We start from the raw sequence: 22147 nt of genomic DNA on the forward strand, positions 1-22147 counted from the left end.
GAGCAATTGCTGGGAGGGATCCTACTCTTCTCCAGTGTGTTCCATGTACATTTTAAATCATTTAGGAAACACGCTGTATGCCTGCTCTGCAGAAACTGTGCTTTAGGGCTGAATTATTTCACTACTTTCAGTTCTAAAACACGACTGTCACTGCTCATCACACATTTTCTAACCACTTAATACATGCAGATTCTGTTAACATTTCTCATTACAATTTTAGTAAAGGGAAACATCTGTTTCCCCCCCCGCCTTAGAAAGTACGTTGCATCTTCCAAACTGCCACATGCCTTTGAAATTCCACGTTTAATCAACACCATAATCTCTTCCACAAAAATACCCCCAGCACTCAGATAAGCAGCCATGCAACAACCACCAGCCCCCACCATTTCAGCATGGTTGAATGTTTCCAGTTTTCCTAAAGAGCAACCCACACCAAACCCAAGGGTTTTGTTGATCAAATGATGAAACAACCAGCACAAGTTTGGGAATACAAAATATATTTCAAGCTTATAAAAGTCTTCAACATTGCAAATTCTGCCTCAAAACACAAACTGTACATGGATATTTTCATTGGGGTGTAGATCATGATGATCAGGTCTCCCCAGACAGATCATTTCACATCATACACAGATCTTCAAAACACCTCAGTCTCACATGTGCCCTGCAGAGCAATGGCTTTTAAAGAGTCAAATGTATTAGTGCAACCTCAGTGCTTAGTACAGGTGAAAGGTTCAGAAATGGAACCACCTCTCAGACCACCAGTGCCCTCCCAAGAGCAGAGTGTTGACTCCTCACGGTCTCATCTGGGCTACTACTGCCTGCAAGTGTCATGAAAAGCTTCCAGTGTTCGGAAATCCCTCCAGGTGGGTGGAAGGCCATCCTGCAGAAACTTTCCGCAGCGCTGGCAGGGAGCCTGGAACAGCTTTATGTAACTTCTTAACCAGGTCTAAAAGGAAAAGGGAGAGAAATTAAAGAAAACTGGCTATGGATGTTCCCCTTTGTCATCATTCTTGTCAAACAGTAACAGCAAGGACAGAGGATGTACCTTGGCGAGGCCCCAGTGAGGTACACGGTGATTTTATAAACAGAAACACACCAAGTATTACAAGGTCAGTGTATAGCTGAATTCCCACTTTATTAATCATCTTTTGCTTTTTTAGTCACTTAAGCAAATTTGTTAATAGAAATTCCTGCCCTCTGAGTCTGCAGCTCGAGAATCACGAGGGAAGGTGGGTGTTGTAACGCGCCTCATATTTTTACTGGAATATAATTGTTCTTGATCAGTGCCTTCTGCAACCAAATATTGGCTTGTTTGTTCCCATGATCATCCCTCACTCCCCTGATGCAATCACACTGGAAAGGGCTGGACTCCTCAGAGCTGGAGACAGAAGGGCTCCCACATCCAGCTAACGAACTTCCTCTCTAATGTGATTTTAGGATCGATACTCGCTGGTCATAAAAAGAATGAACCATTTTAAACCTGATTACACTGATGACTGTATATATAAAAGGCTGAACAACACAGACTAAGTTCAGGTGTTCCCAGGTAAAGTTCCTGCCTCTAAGTGGGTTGTTCCCATTGTCATACACAGCAATGAGCGTTTACATAACCCAATTCCCAACTCCAGGAGATACACAACTGAAAACCCCCTAGACCAGCAGATTTATACTGTGAAGGATGCACATGAATCTTGTCATTTAAAGTCCTATTGAATTACATCGATAAGAGAAAATTGCTCTCTGAAGAAGAGGTCAGCTGAGTTTATTGAAACAAATCCTTCCATCTTCATCAGAGCCTTCTCTATAGCAACCAAACCCTCGGCCGTCAATAACTCTCCTCCAAAAGAACTAGATCTTCTCTGGGTTTAGCAGTAAACACAGGGACAAGGGCAACACAACTCTACAAGTAAATTGCTGTTATTTACTTCAGCTTGGATGGGCTTTGCTTGCACTACAGAGAAATCGAATTTTCTGAACCATAACACAAAAATAGGTAAATGAAGTTAAATTGTGCGCTCCAGACATCTGTTGTCAGGAAAAAAAAAGGAACGGGTTCTTCATTGCCATCAGAGAATTAGGGCTTCAGAACATCCTGTCATGTGGATTGCACAACTGACATGTGAAAGGCTCAACATATTGACACTTGTGCTGTGGGGCTGGTTTTGCTTTGTTAGAAGTTTTCGTGTTTTCCCCAATCAATGCTGCAGGTCCTCGGCTCACGCAGACGTGCGACTCGCTCTGTGAAACAGTCATTTTCAGAAACATGTTGAACATGGGTCTGACCACTAACAGTTGCTTCCACCTTTCAAAACCTATTATTTTAAGATGCTCTCCAAGAGAAAAAGGCCTTTGCAAATCTCTCATCTCAGTGGCCTTTTCATTAAATAACCAATCCAGCACAGCAGGGAGGGGAGTTGGATTGTTCTGCAATTACACAGTGGAAATTAAGGATGTAAAAGAACCACTGCTAAACACACCTGAAGACTGTGAATGGCAAAATTAGATTGTTGTTTTCCAAAGTTTCAGCTGCACTGCTCCAGGTGAAGGGGTAACATAACGGAAGGAAATGAAGGAAAAATCTGAATTGCAGAGAAAACCTCTCCCAAAAGCCTCCTGTGGAGACTGCAGCAGAAAGAACAGCAAAAGTCTCCACTGCCAAAATTCATCTTGATAGAAGGAATTCTGAATAATAGACTCTTCTCACCCTCTGATTAACAGGGCTGCTTATACACAAGTTTATTTCACAAATACTATTCTAAATACAAACAGAATTAAAGGTGATAAACTTAAATCTGCATGTCAAGCAGAATAGTACTGGATTAATTTTACTCAATAAGAAAAGACCTGAATACTCCAAGTATTTCCTTGATTCTCCAAAACACCTGCTGCTGTGCTCAGTGAGTACATGCTATTCCTTAGGAACAGAGTTTTGGCTGGACATAGATACAGCAAAATGAAACCCTCCCCATCCTGTTCCTGCCTCTCACCATTCCCTAAATAATGCCCATCACTTCCCATACTGGACAAGCTGCCTCAGCTGGAATACACCAACTGGGAATTTCCTCTTACCAGGGAACTTCCAGTGGAGCATTTTGTACATCCAGACCTTGACTCCTGGCACAGCAGGAACAGTGTGAAAGGGCTGGGCCATAAGGAAAGAATTTGGCTGGGAGAGTTTTTCCCAACACTAATTATCCCAAGGTAATGAGAACAAGCCCTTCATCCCTATCCTGGTATGAGAGACAAAGAATTACAGTCTCCACTGTCCATCTTATATAAACAGGGGGAATCACAACTTTATCAGAACTTCCTGATGTCAATCACTTTAAGCAAACTCAAATCTATCTGGAAAAATGTCTTTTCCAACACACTCACCATGAAGGACCTGACCACCACATCTGGCATCTGAGGCAGCTGGTAGTGCAGCAGAGCAGTGGTTGCATGATCTGTCACCTGCATCAGACAAAAGCAGAAAATACCTTTATTAATTCTCTATTTCAGACAAAGTAGTGTTAATCTGCAGGAAAACTGTATAAATTCCCTGGGGAAGCAGGATTACTCAGTTTCGTTTCCTCTGAAACCAGGAATCAATTATTATGATTATGGTTTATAAATACTTGCATTACTAAAACATTTGTGATAGAAAGCTTTTTAATTTCCCAGACAGAGCCATAACAAGATCACACATCCAGGAATCACAGCTGGACACAATATATATAAAATAGGTATTATAAATATAAATATATATATTTACAATACACAAGAATAATTACAAAAAAAATCAGGAAAACTAACCATTTCTTTAAAAAGACTCTAATTTTTAAATTATTCTTGAAGGGGCCTGTTTCTGACAGCTATGATACAATTCTCTAACAGTATTCAGCCTGGCAGCTTCCTCAGTTATCAGTACAGTCAACAGTTGCTGCTTCTTAGAAATTCTAGGCTGAATGGAAGAAATTATTCAAAAAATTCCTTGGGCTGGACTATTAGAGAACTCAAACCAACAAACTACGAGAGCTCTTTCACATATTTTAACCTGTAAATCTCATAATGGTCCTCATCAGTAATATCAAAGTATCCAACAGCATACATGACTTTATAGAGAGTGATTAAATTGTTCTAGTTCTAACATGAAGGAGTAGTGCTCTTCTCAGGGTTTGTCTATATACTGTAGCAAATTTTGAGTAAGACAAAGTGTGAAGTGAAATTCCCATTGCTATTCCCAGCTAACTCCAGCTGTTCCTGACTTGTAGCTGGTCTAATTCAGCAACAGGAGTTGTGCTGGAACACTCCAACTTTCACTGGAGGAAAGAGAGGCTCGTGCTGGGAGCTATTCAGGGAGGTGACTCTGTCAGAGAGATATTTCTGAATAAATCCATGTATAGCCAGGCTCTAATTCACACTGTACAAACTTCCTCCACAGAGCAGCACATCACATCAGCCTGGCCCACGCTGAATCCAGCTCTGTGTTATCCTGCTATTTCAGAAACAGGATCTGCTCCCCGGCGCTCGCACAAACCGACTCCAAAAGCTGCTCCATTCAGCATGAGCAAGGACATGTGATTCTGACATTTGGAAGGGAAAACTTTTGGGACTTTGCACATTCTGGCGAGTTTGAAAAAACTACTCACAAAATGGACCTCAGCCTGTTTTAGCCATTTATACGTTAGCATAGAGAAAATAAATATCAGAAATAACGTGATTAGGAGTGGATTAATAGCACAGCACAACTCACACCAGCCATTTCCCTTAAATACATCTCATGTTGTATTCAGAAGCCAATCCAAGCCCTACCAGCTATCTGAATTTTTTTCTTTTAGGATGGTGTTTTTACAGGATAGTACCAGACATGTCAAAGAATAGAAAGTTCTGAAGATATTTATGAGCAGCCGCTCTCCTTCTGCTGTATTTTTACTTCTAACAAACTGTGGCTTGTTTTTGTTTTTGTTTTTTTTTCCTGAATGACAAAGTTGTTTTCTCTTGGCACTGAAGAAAGTTGCTTAAAAAAAAAAAATACTGCTATTAACAAATTTAAATTGACTGTCCACTTTGGCAAAGTTACCCATATGCTGTTCCTATTGTAATGTGGAGCTAATGAGATTCCTTGGGGAGATAAAAGCCATCCCAGCATTGCTGGAACACTAATAATGCTTCCTGAACAAAAAGAAGGCAATTTCTACCATAAGCAGCTGCTGGTATCCAAAAAAGATCAAAGTGGGTGTTAAATCCGAGGAAGAGGAGAAGGGAAATGACCCCTCCCCTCCCTCCCCCACCCAGAAAAGAGCTGGGCAATGGAGAAACTGGGAGGGCATGGGAGTGAAGAGAGAATTAACCCTCCAAGACAACAGAGATGGTGAGAGAAAGCACAAACCAGCCACGATTAAAAAAAGAAGAGGAAAAAGGAAAAAAAGAGGAGGAGAAAAATAACCCAAAAAGATCAATACCCAGCTTTACTAATGGCAATAGGATTTCACACCAAAGCAAAGCAAAACAAACTGCATATGCGCCAGCTCACTTCGGGGACACACTTTTCTTCCAGCCAAGCTGGAATCAGAAACTAATTTATTCTGGGTGTAGGATGATATTTTGTACATTTCAGGGTTTTATTTTATTAACTTCACTTTTATGGCTCTGCCTTACCCGCTGCTATCTAAGTTATGGGTCACTTTCTAATTTCTCTACCTGTTTTTATAGGGGAACACATTCTGGAGAGCACACATCGATTGGGACTGAGCTGCTCCTCTGCACCCTGAAATAGATTTTCAAGAGATCTTGCAGAAAAGTTCAATATTTCACAATTCCTCTATTGAAAAGCACTTGCGTTTCTTGTCTGAGAAAAGGTAAAACAAGACAATCTCCTGCAGCACAATTCTGCTAAATAAAATAGCTACTGTTTAACTAAACACTTGGAGGCTGAGCAAAAGAGACTTCAGTTACATGGGAAAAAAAAATTCTGGCAAAGAGACTCAGTTTTTCACAGAAAGGGTTATAATGCATTGGAACAGAACTGCTCTGCTGGAATATGCTTTCCAAAGGTGACACATCCAAAAAATGGCTTTATTGGGCTTTGATGACACTGGTTAGTCACACAGTATTCCCAAAGCTGGAAAATCCATTAAAAAAAATACAATTCTACAAAATTCACAGGTGGACAAAGCTGAGCAAGTTCTTCCTGTAACTGGGATAAGCAACATAAAACCAAAGACCTAAGATACAGCTTTGCTCCACCACAGACCAGGTATGTTCCATGGATGCATTAAGCTATACCTGGCCTAAAAACTAAACCATAAAAACACAAACATCACATGACTAAATTATAACACCCCTTTCTCTCCTAGTATTTTATCTCACTGCCAGGAAATATACTTTTCAAAAGTAGGTGCAAAGCTTCCTTTAAGAGCCACAACTTTCCTTGCCACTTATTACTAGTTTTTTCCCCTCAGTGACACTGACAACTCCCTCTAATATAAAGGGATTCTCTAAATCCCCTGGAAGGTTTTTAATTTTTTTTTTCTAACCCTTGTAAGTTCATGGCCTTAACAGCAGCCTGTAGCAATGAGCTCTGGAGGCTGATCACAGCACTAAGAGAAAAAAAAGAAAAAAGAGGAAGTTATTTTATTAGTGTTTAGACCTTTTACAGTGTGGAAAACTGCATGAGAGCCTTTGCTCATTTCCAAGGATTCCCATTACTTAATTTTCTCTCCAAGAACACATCTGAGTCTCTCTGGAGGAATGTGGTGCTTAGAGGTGCTGGGAAGGATGATGGATGGAACAGATGCTGATGAACTCACACAAATCCTTTACACACCCTTCCCCACTCCCAGGTCAGGAAACCACTACTAGACCTCTCTGAAACGTAGGATTTATCCTTTGTTTTCAGAGCTCAGAGAGTGTTTAAGTTATTATTTTGCTTGTTCTGCTGATTTGGACTGGGTCACAGAGGTTTTATTTCGCCCAAGGAGGTCTTTGAACAGAGCCAGGGACTGATCCTGCACAGGAACAGCCCATCTCCTCTCCTTGAACAGACAGCAGCAGCAGCCCAGAATTTCTCATGCATGCATTCATCCTGCATGTGATTTCACTCTCAGATTATTGACAAGAATACATCTTCATACATTACAATACTTATGTGCCCTTGCAGTGGTGAAAATTCCCTCACTGGGATCACACACGGATCACAAACAGCTGGACAGGCATGAACAGCTCCTCAAAGTTTTGGTTAAAATGTGCTTTGGGGAGAAGCATATCAAGCCAAAACAAAACCTGTTTGTGGCATCATAAAACTGGTAAGAGTATCTAGGCGAAAATAAGGGTGGGACTCCGAGATCAGAACGAAATATATGGGTTTAAAGCCTTTGCATATGACTTAAACAGCCAAATTGACCACAGGACCCAGCAACACCAGCTATACTGCTCATAATTGAGCACCTTGATAAATGACAATTAATGTCTGACACCATCTCCCAGTTTGATCTACTCACAGCAGTTCCACTATTCAACGTTTTTCCCTTTTTTTTGAATGCAAAAGTATGAGATTTCACCATTCTCTACAATATGTATTTTTTTAACTCTCTGCATAATGACCTGGAATTATGCAGCCCTCATGCATCCTATTCTGCCCACCAACATTTAAGCCTCAAAATCATTCCTTATTTCCTGTTTCATTCTTCTTCTGTTAGTGGATCAGGAGACACGAGGTGTTAAAATAAGGAGGTTTAAGATGAAAACAGTCGCCGCTCCTACAGAGCTTAAATGCCACACCAACATGGAAGCCTGAAAAACCTTTTCTTTGCTCCTTGTGCTTCTGCCCTTTCAGCCTTCCCTCTCATTTCTCAGCTCCATTCTCTGAATCTAACCCTGCTGGTCTATTCAATGCCAATAAGGCTTATTCACCCCAGGACCAGCTTCAAGGAGTCTCCAGGGAACTGGGAAAATGACTGTACACTTTACCAGTAATGGGCCCTCCGGGAGCCGGCCCCCATCAGGTTATACACACTGTCTAATAAGAAGGGGAGAGAAAAGCCTTGCTGACACAGCCAATGTTTGCAAACAAAAAGTCAGGACAAATTTAGCTTCGTTTGACAGGGTTGGATTGAAGATCAGAGGTCTCTGGTCCTTAACCTAGAAAGTCGTGCTGCAGCCCTGTGAGAATTTGACAGGTCTGCAGCTCCCCCAGGCAGGGATCTTGAGAGCTCCAGATGTTGTTTCTATTATCACTGAAAACAGAGCCTGAGAACCTGGTGCAGGTTTTAAAGAGAAATGGCCCTGCCCTTCAGAGGGGGGAGCAGTTACTCATCCCTATTTTTCCTTCTCAGCACAGCACTTCCACATTGCCATACTGGTGACTGCAAAAATTACTTTAAAGCACACCGATAAACAAATGGTGGTCTACTTCCCACTGTATTACCCTCCTCGATGCTAAAAAAGAATATTTAATTAATTAATTAATCTCTGGGGTAAAGAATCAACTGCAGCAAAGTTTCGCTTTAATGCTCCACAGAGAGGGAGAGCAACCAACCTCCCCAAAAGCTGTCCTTTGATCTCCAGCAGGTTAAAATCACAGGTCAAACGCCTTCCCTCCTGACTGCAACTGAAATCTTGGTAGGGAGATACACAAATACAGCCCATGTGCCCCATTTCTGACCCCTGTTTTTACGCCCTTTCGAGTCCCTGACTCCCATTTGTTTCACAAACCACAAACGTGGATGAAAGGAAGCTGGAGACTCCAGCTCCTTGAACTGTGGCTTGAAGGTAAGAAAACTGGAATTTAAACCAGGATCAATCTGAACTTACAGCATTTTGACAAGAGGCCTTCAAAGAGGAATCTTCTCTTCCTCAAAAATAGCAAGATATAGATCTTTCTAAAATACACTTTAACCTTCTCAGTAGTTTTATTTTTATTGCTCCCATTCTCTCATCGGTCTTTCCTTACTTTCTGTCACGGAATTTATTCCAGTAAGTTGCTCTTTTTGCTTACACCATCACGGGAAGAGGAGCAGCCAAAATAACATCACGGAAAATATTTCCAAACTCTGCTGAGTTATTAAACTCAGGTCCCGAGGAGAGGGGGGTAACTAACCCCTATGAAAACAACAAAACAAAATCCAAATAAACCTGAAACAGTCCTTCCTTCCCCACAAGATTTAAACTAGAGAGAGAGTGCTTGAAGATTCCTCATGAAATTTTAAGGCTAATGTAGTATAATCTCCAGTTTCCTATTCCAAATCATGGACCGGAACTGCGATAAATCCAAATTAAACAACAGCAGAAGTGATCTTCTTTTCTACTCACAGTTTTCCATCATTGCAGATTATTGTTTGTCATTTGCAAGTTGTGATGACAGAGAATAAATTCTGAATTTTTTCACATAAGAGCCCAGATCTTTAAAATAAACTCCACATATCTCCTATGTGCCTTAGGTAGAGAGAAATGATGTGAGACTTACCTTCTGAAAAACCTGATAGTTGGATTTAGACCATATGTCAAGCTATGGAAAAAAAAAAAAGCTATATGTTACCACATATAAAGAAGCAGCTGTTCAAATTAAAAGAGCAAACAGATCAACAGAGATGTAGCTCTCAGTTCACTTTTTTGACCCAACTGCCTTCACCTGCTGCAAACCAAGAAAGGGAATTAATAATGTAAGATTTCCTTTGTATTGCAATGAGGAATGAACATGGTTCAGCACAATTTCAATAGAAAAATTATATATACAAGACCTGTTGAATTAATGTGTTCTTTTTAAAAAGCAAAATCTTCATTTGTATGGGGCTGTGGCTGATCTATGCAAATATTCATCAGCTTCAGTCTATTTCTAAAATGAGAGCATTTTTACTAAGTTTATGCTTGTCTTGTGTTGAATAAGTGATTCAGTTACAAAGACACAAAGAACGTTTAGCTGAATTAAGCCAAAGCTCTGGTCTACTGGGGCTAAATAAAACATCCCTCAGGAAACTGCATTTACATTTGCAGACAAAAATCACACTAAAAGAGATTTAAGGTTGTAGATAACTGCACACATCTATGACTCAAATGTGTGCTCAACTATACCCAAACTAGAGGAACAAAACTGAAATGTAAGTTTTATTAGCCCCCAAACCCAGAAGGTAAGGCTGGGTTAACAATCCTTGTTAAACAACCCAATGGCTCAGTGTTAAACAATTACAGCTGACCTGCCCATGGCTCAATTTGCCCTGTGCAATATCTTGTATTCTGACAAGGGAAAGCAGCAAGGAAAAACAAGAGGAATTTCCAGTCCCAGACTTGCAAATCACTTCTTTTTTTCCCCTACAGATTCCAGTATACTCAACAATTCTATGTGCACAAAATTTGTCACAGGAAAGGTGTCTGATACAGCATTAACCTCAGGAATCTTAGACTAGTCAGAAGAAGAAAAAATTCTGAGTGAATTTATGAAGCAGGGATGACCCCTCTAGTGCCTGATACCACGGTTGGACATGTGTTCCCAAAATGGGGGTTTATCTCCTTCACTGGTACAATTGATTACTTTATTTCTGGCTTCTGTACCCGTTAAGTTCTAACTGACATTACAAGTCTTTTAAAAGGCACAAAAAGAGTCTGAAATCAAGGAAATCATGTAAAGTGAGTAAAACACATTATAGGGGGCGGGAGAGGGAACAGACGGGGAAGGATCTGAACCCACATGATTAATTCACAATGCTAAAAATGTTCAGAATGCTAAAAGCTCTCATTCTTTTAAGAGTAACACTATTAAGTGGCCCATGTCCAAATGCTGGTACAGCTGAGACTCTTGTATCCCCAGTCCTCAGTCTGGACAGGAGGGGATGTTAAAGACTTCCCAAATCCCTTCAGGATCGATGCTCCATGGCTCAGCACCGCTGACCTTGCCATGAGACAAAAGGCAGCTGAGGTCTCAATGCCTTTTCCAGGTTGGATGAAGACACAAGTACCCTGAGGCACGTCCCTCCAAACCTTTTTACATTTCCTGGCTCTTGGGGTGGGATCAAGAACCTGTGTGAACACCAACACTCAGAGGGTTCAGCCCAGACTTGGACCCAGGATTGATTCACATGGTATTATTCGACCTGTGCCTGCTGGGAAGGCAGCACTGCACTTCCACATTAGAAAAATCTACATTTGAAAATAAAAAATTAATGCATATTTAAAAAAAAAAAACAAACTGTTTTCATGTAATTTAAGGCTTTCTTTGACCGCAGAGCTGCTGTAATTGGCATGTATATATGGTTTTGTTAATCTCTAGTGATCAAACCAAGTATGTGATCCTCTCTAGTTAGACTCAGAAAAAGTCCACTTCAGATGCTGCTTTAAGATGAGCCCAACAGGTTCTGAATGTTCATTAGCTGGCACGGAGATGGAAAAGCTGAAATAGTAATGAATGTCTGTCTTACAGACATGATGTTCTCCACGATAAAAAAAGGAAAGAAAGAAAAAAGAAGAAAAGAAAAAGCCACCAATTCCCCCCCCTTCCATGCATACATCCTAAATGAGTGCCCACCTTTCCCCCTGAAACTGAGGATTAAGGCAGAGGCAGATTAAAGAATGCATCGTTATAGGTCTATTATTCTTCAACTTTTCACTTTCAATCAAGACACACATTTGTAACTAAAAAAACTGCTGAAAGCACAATTTCAGGGCATCCTCTGCATGTGAATTAAACTGGGGCTTTTTTTCCCAGTGCCCCCTCTCCCCACCCACCCCCAGCAGCTGTAACAAGAGGCCACTTTCTGAAGGTCGTCTGAACGATTTCAAAGGCGATAACAAATCAGAATGTTCCTGCATCTGATATCAAACAGGTCCGGTGCCAACACTTATTAGAGAAATCGGATTCAACCCCCCCTTCACCCAAACACACACACATCCAGCTTTGAAGTGGTGAGAATGCAGGGATCAGAAATTACCCGAGAGACAGCTCTGCCTGTCTTTGAAGCTTTCCTTTGATACGACTATTTCTTTTCCTCTCTTACGCTAGGAGGCTAAAAGCTGCCTTTTCTTATTGATATGGGGTAATTAATGAAGCCATAGCATTAACATAACCCAAGTCCTTATCAGGAGAATTCAACTGAGACACTTATGTTTCTTTAGTTAAGTCTAAGGGATGCAAAAATAGGAATTTGGCAGCGCTGTGAAGCACCCACTCCAAATATGCCCTGTCAAGGTGGTTCTTGGCCTCTCTACTTACAAAGACAAGCATGGAATTATTATACCCAAAATTCCCAATATGTTTTTATTTTTATTGGCAGACTAGGGCTTCTAATGGCTCAGCTGACCATCTACCTGCCTTGCAAGGGTGAGTGCATGGCTTCATTTACTCCGGAATCGGGACACCACCAGTAATGAATTGCTATCCATGGTTAAATTCCAGTGCACAATGAGTATGTCACAGTTTGAAATTAAGGGTGGCACTGTGCCATCACTAAAATCACGAGGCTAATTAAAATGCATCAGTCTGTGGTGGACATGATGGGTTAGGATGGTGAGCAAGAGACTGCAGAGCGAGCAGGTACAGCACCCAGATATGTCACACCTGCCAGTTCTCACCTATTGTTTTTGCAAAGTGTCACCAAAAATGTCAAAGTTATGCAGCTGGCAACTTGGCAAAGACATATTCTGCAGGGTCTGTGAATAATTCACGAGAGAAGTACATGAAGCACTTAAGAAATGCAATGATTCTGTCTGTATAAGCAAAGCTTGAAAATAAAACCCCAGAATGGAGTGTCTTGTTTTACTCACTGCAAGCTTGAAATCTCTATTTTTTCACCTTAATTCTGAAAGTATTTCAATCTATAAGAGGGAGGGCCCAATTTAACTAGACTTCACAGCAGAAACCACGTAAAGCTTTCCTGTAAGTACCTGTCAAACTACACAGCACAACACGTGAGGAAAGAGCAAGATAAAGCAACGTGGAAAATGCAATCTCAGCTTTCCTGGGTACCTGTGGTGTGTCCCTGTGCAGTTCCACAGCTATGAGAAACACCCATATTTGTGGACTTTTTTCCTAGATTTGCCCAGGAAAGGACCAGAAGACCATCAACACCTCTGCTGTTTGCATTCATCTCTTTCCTATATCTTCCCAATAATGCAAAATTTGCTAAAACAGTGTATTTTCAGTAATAAATGATGACTACCTTATCAGTGAGGAGATCTTTGGCCTTTCTGTGCACAGTCCCTTTCGCACTCATTCTCTATGTGACCAGTTCTTTGGTTGAGTACCACTGAATTTATCTGGTTGCCCCAAACCCTGTTGTGCTTGGACAAAATCCTCCACTGAATTTCACTTTTTTTACTTAAAGGACCTTCTGACTTGTGCAGTTTGGAGGGTGACTCAACAGATCTTCATCCAGCTATTTTACTTAAAAAGTACAGCTACTTATCCAGTGTCACTTCTTCAACGTGGCTCACAGAAAAGACAGGCACTTCAGCATTGCCATATTGTTTGATAAGCACCTAGTTCATCTTCTCACTGCTGTTTACAAATATTAAATGCTTCCTGGGAATATATAAGCTAACTCCCAAATCAACAATAACTGTGTAAACTGCTCACTGGAAAAACGATCACCTCCTACTGTGTTCCTGAGTGTTCTCTGTATTTCTGGTATTTAATAAAGATGATACTCACTGATGTTTTTCTTACTCTTCCGTGTCTCTCCTGAATGCTAGTGCATTTTTCTTGCTATCAGGCTACAAACTGAAAAGTCAGACTCGTATGGTGAAACCTCACTGAAGTACTTTCCCAACAGCATCTGTTGTGACAGGGAAGGAATTGCAATGGACTGTGTTTGTAACTCACTGTAATCGCTCATTCCCAGCAGGCACAATGAGGAAAGCAAATCATTGCAAGAGCACAATCTTATTCTTATTCTCCAATTACCAGTGTAGTTAATTAGGGAAAAAAAAAAAAAAAGAGCTCACTGTTTGTCAATATGTGCTCCAGTTGGCAAAACTAGCAAGCTACGCATTTATTTAATCTTGAAAGCCAAATTTACTCGTGATTTAAGCGGCTGCAACTCCAATTCTACCTAAGTCAAATGAAATGTTCCTATTTATACCTGAAGCACAGACCTTCAGGTTTGCAAAATCCCCAGGATGCCCGATGGAATAGCAAACTGCCACGTAAAGGTCACGGGAGGGACACTCCTGAGAGCAGCCTCACAGCCCAGGGTTGGACACAGAAAGCTAAATCGGTAGAAAACAGACTCCCCTGCAGACTGGCTTAAAGCAAGAAGATAAGCCAGGTGTTAACACCGATGCTCTAGAGGAGCTGAACTGCTCCCCACTGACAGCAGGCAAAGGTTAGTGCCCCGTGCCCAGAGCTGGCCTTGGCAGGTCCCGCTCTCCCCTCGCAGCAAACGACACCAGAGGAACAGTGTGGGGCTCTCGGGAGAGTTAACCTTGAGCTAAACAGAAGCTCAATGCCAGATGCTGAGTTTCAGAAAGGAACTCCTTACTTAGCTTTTCAGCACATATAGCATTATTGTATTTCAAGGGAGCTTCAAAGGAAACTGGATTCATCAGAGAAAACGAGCACACCCAAATGAAGTGTGACACAGGAATCCATCATGCACTGTCACTGCTCTTTTGGCAGACTATCATTTCACTTCCGAGCAGAACTTGGGGTGAAGAGGGACTAGGGCTGTAACTCTGTATTTATATGCTAATATACAGGGAGTATAGAGCAGCTGCTTCTGCGGCAAACTGGTATTTAAACCCGCATATTTGCATAATGCAAATCAAAATCAAGCAATTTTTATTTTACTACGTCTTAGGCCAGTCCCCCGCCCTTCGAGGGAGAATCTCTCACCTGGGAAATGCAGCTGCAGCTGCACTATTTCCATCAGCAGCTCAGCTCCTGGCCTTTTCCAGAGAACAGAGGCTCAGACTCAGAGCCACTGAACTCTGGGTCAGTACACAACGTGCTTCTGTGTGCTAAAATACAGTTATCACTTCTGAAAGGAAAAGAAGTCTCACCTCATTATAACATGGCCTATGGGTGCCAAATACTCATCTTGATATAATGAACTTTTTATTTTAATAGGCTTTATAATCAGAAGGGAAAGCTCCAGAGAGACCATGTGAAACATGGAGGTATTTAGTGCTGTTACTGGCAACAGAGAGTCCTGGCGGATGTCCCTGTAAGAGAGATCATTCCGCCCTGGAAAGAGAACCAAGCGGAGCTGAAGGGCCGTCAGGTCCCATTAACATCTCCTGCTGCACTGAAGAGAACCATATGGAGCGTGTGCAGGTACAAGGAATCTCAGGGTTCAAGCAGGGTGAACTGTGCACAACACAAATCACTTGTGGAAGCAGGTAACACTTGCTTTAGGAGCTGCTGTTATGCAAATTATTGGGGACTTATCTATGCAAGATCCTCTCTGTTGTGTTTGTCAAGTCGAGCACAAAACCAGCCCAAGATTTCCCAGTGGTTCTCAGAAAAGAGAAAGCTGAACCTTGGGCTACTGATGTGCTGCTACACTGCAAAAAGGTTTTCTCAGCAGACACTACTAACGGGGGTCTAAGGTGATAAATCAGAAATTCAAGCAAAGGCTTCGGAGCTTAGAAAGAAGTCAGAGATTTGGGTATGCAAAATTCAAGCAAAGCACGACAAATTTAAACCAGTGCATTCTGCAAACACCCACAGCCTTTGCCAGTTCTGTGTTTCCAGTGTACTTGTGAGGGGATCCCTGTTTTCTGTCATGTAAATACCAGGTACAAATGAAATGTGATGTGGTTGGATATGCAACAACCCACCTTGCCATCTTCGGTGTAGACATTCTCGTTGTACCCTTTGACGATTGTCCGGTCAATGAAGAGGCTCCTCATCACCACTATCACTTTTAACACTTTTCCTAAGGTAACCTGTGAAGAACAGGAGAAGGACAAAAACAAGCTGAAGGCGAGTCGACGGTGTCTGAATTCATAAGACCATCAAGTTAACAGCTTAAGTTGATGCAATTTCGGTTTTCAATATTTTATAGAGAGACCAAAATAAAAGATCTAAAAGCAGCGTGTGTTATGAGGAGGAGAGAGACTATAAAGTGCAGAACAAACAAACATTCATTTGCAACTGAAAATGTATAGTTCACAGAATTCCCTTGTGCAGACATGACACTGCCAAGCAATTCTCTCCATTTTATTAACACCACAACTCAATAACTTGTCAAAAACAATGGGCAAATGTGATTATTTTCGATGAATTTGATATTCTCCAATATAAGTCCACTTAGAGAAACACAATTTGAAAGAAGAATCGGACTCTCCTAATGCTGGCTTGTAAAACCATGCCATGAGTTTAATGGAAAACATTTTCGGTCCAATAAAAATGTAAAATTATTTCAAAGGAAACTACAGCTTAAAGTAAAAATGTTACATTTTCTAAGGTTTAATTTTCTCCTGTCAAAGTGCTAAAGTGCAAAGAATAAAACCAGTATCATGGAAAACATATAAGGTCAGTCAGAATATAACAACAGAAATAAGCCTAAATTGTATTATTGACAAAAATGCAATAATGAAGGCATTTTAATCTAAAAATCAATTTACATTTCAAAGATGAACTTGCACTTCAATACGGTTAAGACGTGTGTCTAACGAGAATTCTGTCACTGTGTTTTGTTATACAGAGATTATTAGAGAGTATTTCCTCACCCACAAAAGCATAAAATCGAGACAAAAAACCCCAATTAATTCATTTTAATATTTCCCAACCAGCAACGGCTCATTTTCTGTCAGTGTCCCAACATTTCATCCTGTATAGATTAACACACACTAGAACAACTGTGGTTTAACTGCTGACCTCAGCAGACAAACCCACACCCAAAGACATCAGTCAATATTCATCTTTAATGATCTGCTATATGTTTTTGCTTTGTAACTTCTGCAAATGTTTCCTTCCCACCACCCTGTTCCAACACAAGTAACCCCAACCTGGTGCTGAACAACTTAAAGACTAAAGGACAAACAAGTCTGAAGTTCCAAGATGCTTTTCCCTCTAAGCAGGATGATGGAAAATGTGGCACAAAGGCTCCACTCAAAGTGGATGCAGGAAGTCCTGGAGGAGGGTTGGGAGGGGAAATGGGGGTAGGAATGTGGTGACCATACAGAGGTTTGCAGAAGTTACCCAAACTACTGTAAATACTGCATTTATACTCACAAAACAGCAGGGCAGAGCTACAAATCCTGATGAGAAATCTTTGGCCTGGGACATGGAGAACTCCAGCACAGAGTCTGAACAACAGTTCGTGAACTAATCCTCAGAGCGAAGAGTGGAATGGAACAAGCTGAAAAATCCCACGAGTGGCACTGCAGCTATTTTGTACCACTCTTACTCTGACACAGGACTCCCATAGATTTTACGCTGGCTGGGAGACAGATCAAGACTTTCAGATGATTTTTGTGAGGCTGCATCATTAGTTAAGTCTGACAGAAGCAGAAATTTTGTAAAACTAAGCGCAGCTCAGAGAAATTATAGTTCATCATTTTAACAGCACTGAAAGAATGAGGGTAGTAGTACAAAGAATGAACAACAGCCTGTCACTAGACTGGAGGATGCTGTTAAGATTTCAAAGCCAAAAGTATGTTCCACAGCTATTTTCAGGGTGAAGCCCACTCCATATTGTACACAGTAAATGCAATACCCTTTATTTTTTCCTCTAGTAATCAAGATTTGTAACTATTCTCAGGACTTGATGTTTTTGTTCAACTCAAAGATATTTTTCAAATCATGTTTTTCAGCAAACCATTTTCTTTCAATTCCTGCTCAACGTGGCTACTTGGAGTCTGTGTTCAGAAAAGATCTATGTATGGAATAAAATAAAATTTACACTACAGTCATACAACTGTGTCCCTATAGATCACCCAAAAGAAGGTAATAACAAACTAATGGCTTTGGTAAAACAGTAATTTGATAGTTCTACTCCAAGCTCCAACAGTGCAGGTTTCTCCTGGAGGTCAAGACTCATCCAGATGGTCCCTATTTAATGGGCACTGAAATGTCCCTGCATTTCCACAGGTACCAACTGAATGAAATTTCTTTGCTTACACAGAAGATACCTTTCAATTGTGACAAAAAGGCAACAATTTCCTTTCTAAGCCACCTTTTCCTATTAAATTTCAACTTCTCCTGTCGATATCCTGTTAAGACAGCACTTAGCTTTTTAATATTTTGCCTGAAGGATATATGCCAACTCGTCCTTGATGTAGAAAATTTTAATTCAAATCAATACATGTACAAGGTCACTTTAAAATTCAATTAATATGAATGAAAAAATATGCCCCACAGTTCTGTGAGCTGAAAATGGAACGGCTGCAAGTTAAATACTTCTGTAGCTTCTGTTTTGGGCTGTGTAATAACAATGTATTTCTAACTTCCTTTTAACTAAAGTATACTAAATTCAGGCAGTTAAGTTATTCATAAATCCCCTGCTTCCTAAAATGGAAAGCTCCAGAAGAAGGTAGGACAGGCAGCTGATTGAAATCTGCAATATTATGCAGCTTTTGTGACAAAGATATATAAAATAAAAATCTTCTTGAAATATCCCAGTTTTAAAAATATTTTGTCTCTCACCAAGATAAATCTCAAGGAGCATCTGACAGACACAGTATGCCAAGAAAGGGGGAAGGGGAAACAGAATAATCAGGGAGAATGACTGAGATAATTTCTTGTAAGATTGCTAAAAAAAGTTCCCATTTAACATCACTTATAATCGGAAAAGAAATAAGTACCTTTCCAAGTAAGTCAGAACCAGGGTCCAAATGAGTTTACAGAATGAAAAGGATGAAAATCAATTTACTATGGCAGAACTCTGCCCAGAGGAAACAGCTTGAAACCCACCCCCCCTTTAATTTTGCCTCCTCATTGAAACCAACATCAAGTGAAAAGCCCTTTTATGAACCATTTAAACAACGCACTAACAAACATTCTTTCTTAAAATTCATTTAAGTTTGATACCAGGAAAATGTATGCTGACAACACCAAGAGCTCCAACACTTTGCAAAAAATTCCCAAAGCTGCAGATTTCCCCTCAGCATTCCAGGGAATTTGCTGCTGATTTGAGCTGCAGATGCTCTGCAATGCAGAGCTAAAAGACAGAAAACATTATTTTTGGTTAACATGGGCACCTCCCTGCTTCTATAAAAAGGAGCACAAGTTTGTGTGTGGTTTTTATTCACCTCAGAAATAAGGCAACATCCAACCAGAGACATAACCAAGCTACAGATTTCCAGCAAAAGGCCAGACACCTGCTCCTTGCCACAGAACCAGCCATAAGCTCATCCTCCCACTTGCAGATCTTTCTTACTAATCAGTACAATGTGTGGAAATCATATTTATACATGCTGAAAAATAAGGTTTTGTATAAAAAATAAAGTTAAAAAAAAAAACCCAAACACCCAGACTTTCAACTAGTTATTTTTCCCCCTCATTTTTTATGTCTCATCTGCTTCTGGTGTGAAGGCTGAGCTTTCCCTCACATGCTCATTATTCTTTAATGATGCCTATTTGTAAATAGCAAGATAAGATGCAATTAAGCCATTAGAGTCTAAATAAACAAACATACTAATTAGGTTCTTTACAAGGACTTCTTTTTTTATGCAAGGGCTGGAATTTACCTTTCATTAGACTAATCTAATTGCAATAGTGCCTGATAAAAAGTCAACATAAATGTAGGACTTTAAATGATTTCACCATATTAAGGATGAGCTGGTGCTCTTCTCCCTCGGTAACATTCCATATTCTCTTAATAAGGCAAAAAAACTGGCACAGGATTTTGTTCAGAGGTTCAAGGGCAGATTTTGCCAGTGGCCAGTCACACTCACCGAAGGGTCACACCAGTCCAACTGCGCTACGGGACATGAAAAGTTTTTCCATTCTAAATTATAGCACACCAGGAATTTTACAGAGATGAAAACCATGTTTGATCTTGCACAGTGTAAATCTGTGGGAATATCAATACACACCTGTGAGGCTTTAGGCACAGTAACCCCGTGGAGGGAGCAAAGCTGAGGACACTTCTCATGGGCCTTTCTCTACTTTTTTCTACTCTTGTTCCCTTTCCCATCAAAAGGTCATTCCTCATCTTCCTCAATCTTACATTAGACAAGCAGAGAATAAGTTACAATTTACTTGCCAACCTCTGCTCATGTTCTTTGTTAATTCAAGACATTCTTCCCCTGCATATTTCACCTCAAATGCTGGTTTTAATGCTTTTCAAATGCTGTTTCTCCATCTTAAGGCACAAACTGTGAAGCCACTGCAGTCATGAGTCCCACTGTGAGCTCAGGAGTGATTCCTCCAGCTCACCCAAGAGATCCTTAAACATCCCAGGAGCTCCATCAACCATTAAAACCAAGCTAATGTCTCCAAGGCAGTAAATCCCTAAATGAATATTCATCCTAAAGGACTAAAAATTAGGTGCTTAAGCCACCAAACGTGACCATCAGATCCATATCCCTTCCATGAACCTGCCTTTTATCCAGTGCACTGGTTTCCTAATAAACCACCCCACAGGCAAGGAGAAATGCTTACACTGCAAAGAATTTTGGACAAAAGAGATGGTTTTGGAAATAACAGCACCGAAGTGTTTCCAACCAATATTGATTTCAAATCACTTTGCAAATCCTCCCCCCTCCTCCCCAGTTCTCCAACATCTGGGTCTCTTGCACAGAAATCAGTTTGGAGCCTTTCTTAATGAGCAAATAATAAATTTCAAGATCCATTTTCCCAGCAAAAATAATGATTTTATCTAAAACACTGATAAACAAAAATGAGACACGAGGAATTACTAAGTGAACAGATGTCTGGCCTATTTACAATTAATACAACCCACTGCCATACAATGACTGCTTAAAATGCCAGGAACAAGATCTGAAAGTTGAAATGCAAATGTGTCTGATTTTATGGAGAATGAATAAAATTGTATAAAAACCTGGTTTGTATTTTTTATATGAGAGATCAATTAAAAATCTAGGCAGCAGCAGCAGAAATTTATAAAAATTAATTTAGAATAAAAAATTTTTAAGACAACCTGAGAAGAAGAAATCATGATTTCTGCCATGAGTTTGGCAGAAACAAGTCAGTTTTTCAAACTGGAAGTCACTTATACATATCATTATGCTCTAGAAACAGAAATTGCAGAAAACAGTTCAGTTATCTCTGAAACTATTTACCCAGTTGGTAACTTCTGTAGGAGTTCTTTACAAATACTGGGGATGCAAAGAACTGAAAGACAAATTAATTCCCAGATGTAGACAGGAAAATAAGTTTCTAACCTTGAGCAGGAGTAGTTGGGTACATGATGTTAAGGAAGTCATATTTGTCAGCTGGAAAAGTAGGGCTAAATTTTACTGTTTAATAAAGTATTTCTGATATTGATGAATGAATTGTAGGCAGGATTTGTTTCACACAAAAAAATATTTTAATTTTGATAATGGAAACGAGGTGTGTGAAACAATCAAAATAATGTGATGGTGTGATTATTATATCAGAAAAAAATAGTATGTATCTAGGAATACAACTAATTATTTCTAAAAAAGCAATAATCTAGGTATTTTTCATTAAAGGAAAATCAGTTAATGTTTTCTTAACATACAAGATGAGGTTTATTTATTTACAATTTTTGGCATTTGACCAACAAAATCTCACGAAAACCTTAAGGAGTCCACAGTTCCCTCTGCTGCTGCTGGAAATTAATTTTGCATAACACAGTCATTAAAGCTGATATAATTCTATATTTAGTCTATTTTATACATAGTGGGATTAAAAGATTAACTGAAAAATCACTACTGAAGATTGGGATTAAACAGCACCTTGAAAAGCCACAATAAACTGCCTTTAAAATCAGCCAAGGATTTCACAGAGCTCTGAAAGGTTTCAGTTATTTATGTGTTTGGCCTGTGTAGCACAAATCCAGATTAATGAGGAACAATTGCTGCGTGCAAATCTAAAGCATAAAAACCTCCTCATTGTCTGGAGGAAGCAGCAACCTCACAGGACTGGGAGGCTGCAACTTCTCAAGACACAGCATCCATGGTCTCAGAAATAGCTTATTTTTCTTTTTGCTTAGATTTCCCAGTGCCTGTGAGAGTTTGTGCCCTGGCCAGGAGAGCCCAGCTGAGCACAAGGGTCACTCACCAGGAGAGTTTGACCAACAGGTTC

General features: G+C 40.2%; 1 protein-coding gene across 1 annotated transcript in view; it reads right to left on the minus strand.

Annotated features, from left to right (window-relative positions):
* Positions 1-480: 480 nt before the first annotated feature.
* MED27 (mediator complex subunit 27) overlaps positions 481-22147 on the minus strand; it is an 82685-nt gene continuing 61018 nt past the window's right edge. Inside the window, exons 5-8 of the mRNA XM_027739341.2 lie at positions 15748-15855; positions 9446-9487; positions 3376-3453; positions 481-946 (exon numbers count right to left, since the gene is read on the minus strand). Coding sequence (XP_027595142.1) covers positions 812-946; positions 3376-3453; positions 9446-9487; positions 15748-15855 — 363 coding nt within the window. The 3' untranslated portion in view covers positions 481-811. The remainder of the gene's footprint in view (positions 947-3375; positions 3454-9445; positions 9488-15747; positions 15856-22147) is intronic.

This window comes from Pipra filicauda, unplaced genomic scaffold (genome assembly GCF_003945595.2).
Source record: "Pipra filicauda isolate LSUMZ 115617 unplaced genomic scaffold, ASM394559v2 scaffold121_size3267253_pilon, whole genome shotgun sequence".
Taxonomy (NCBI): domain Eukaryota; kingdom Metazoa; phylum Chordata; class Aves; order Passeriformes; family Pipridae; genus Pipra; species Pipra filicauda.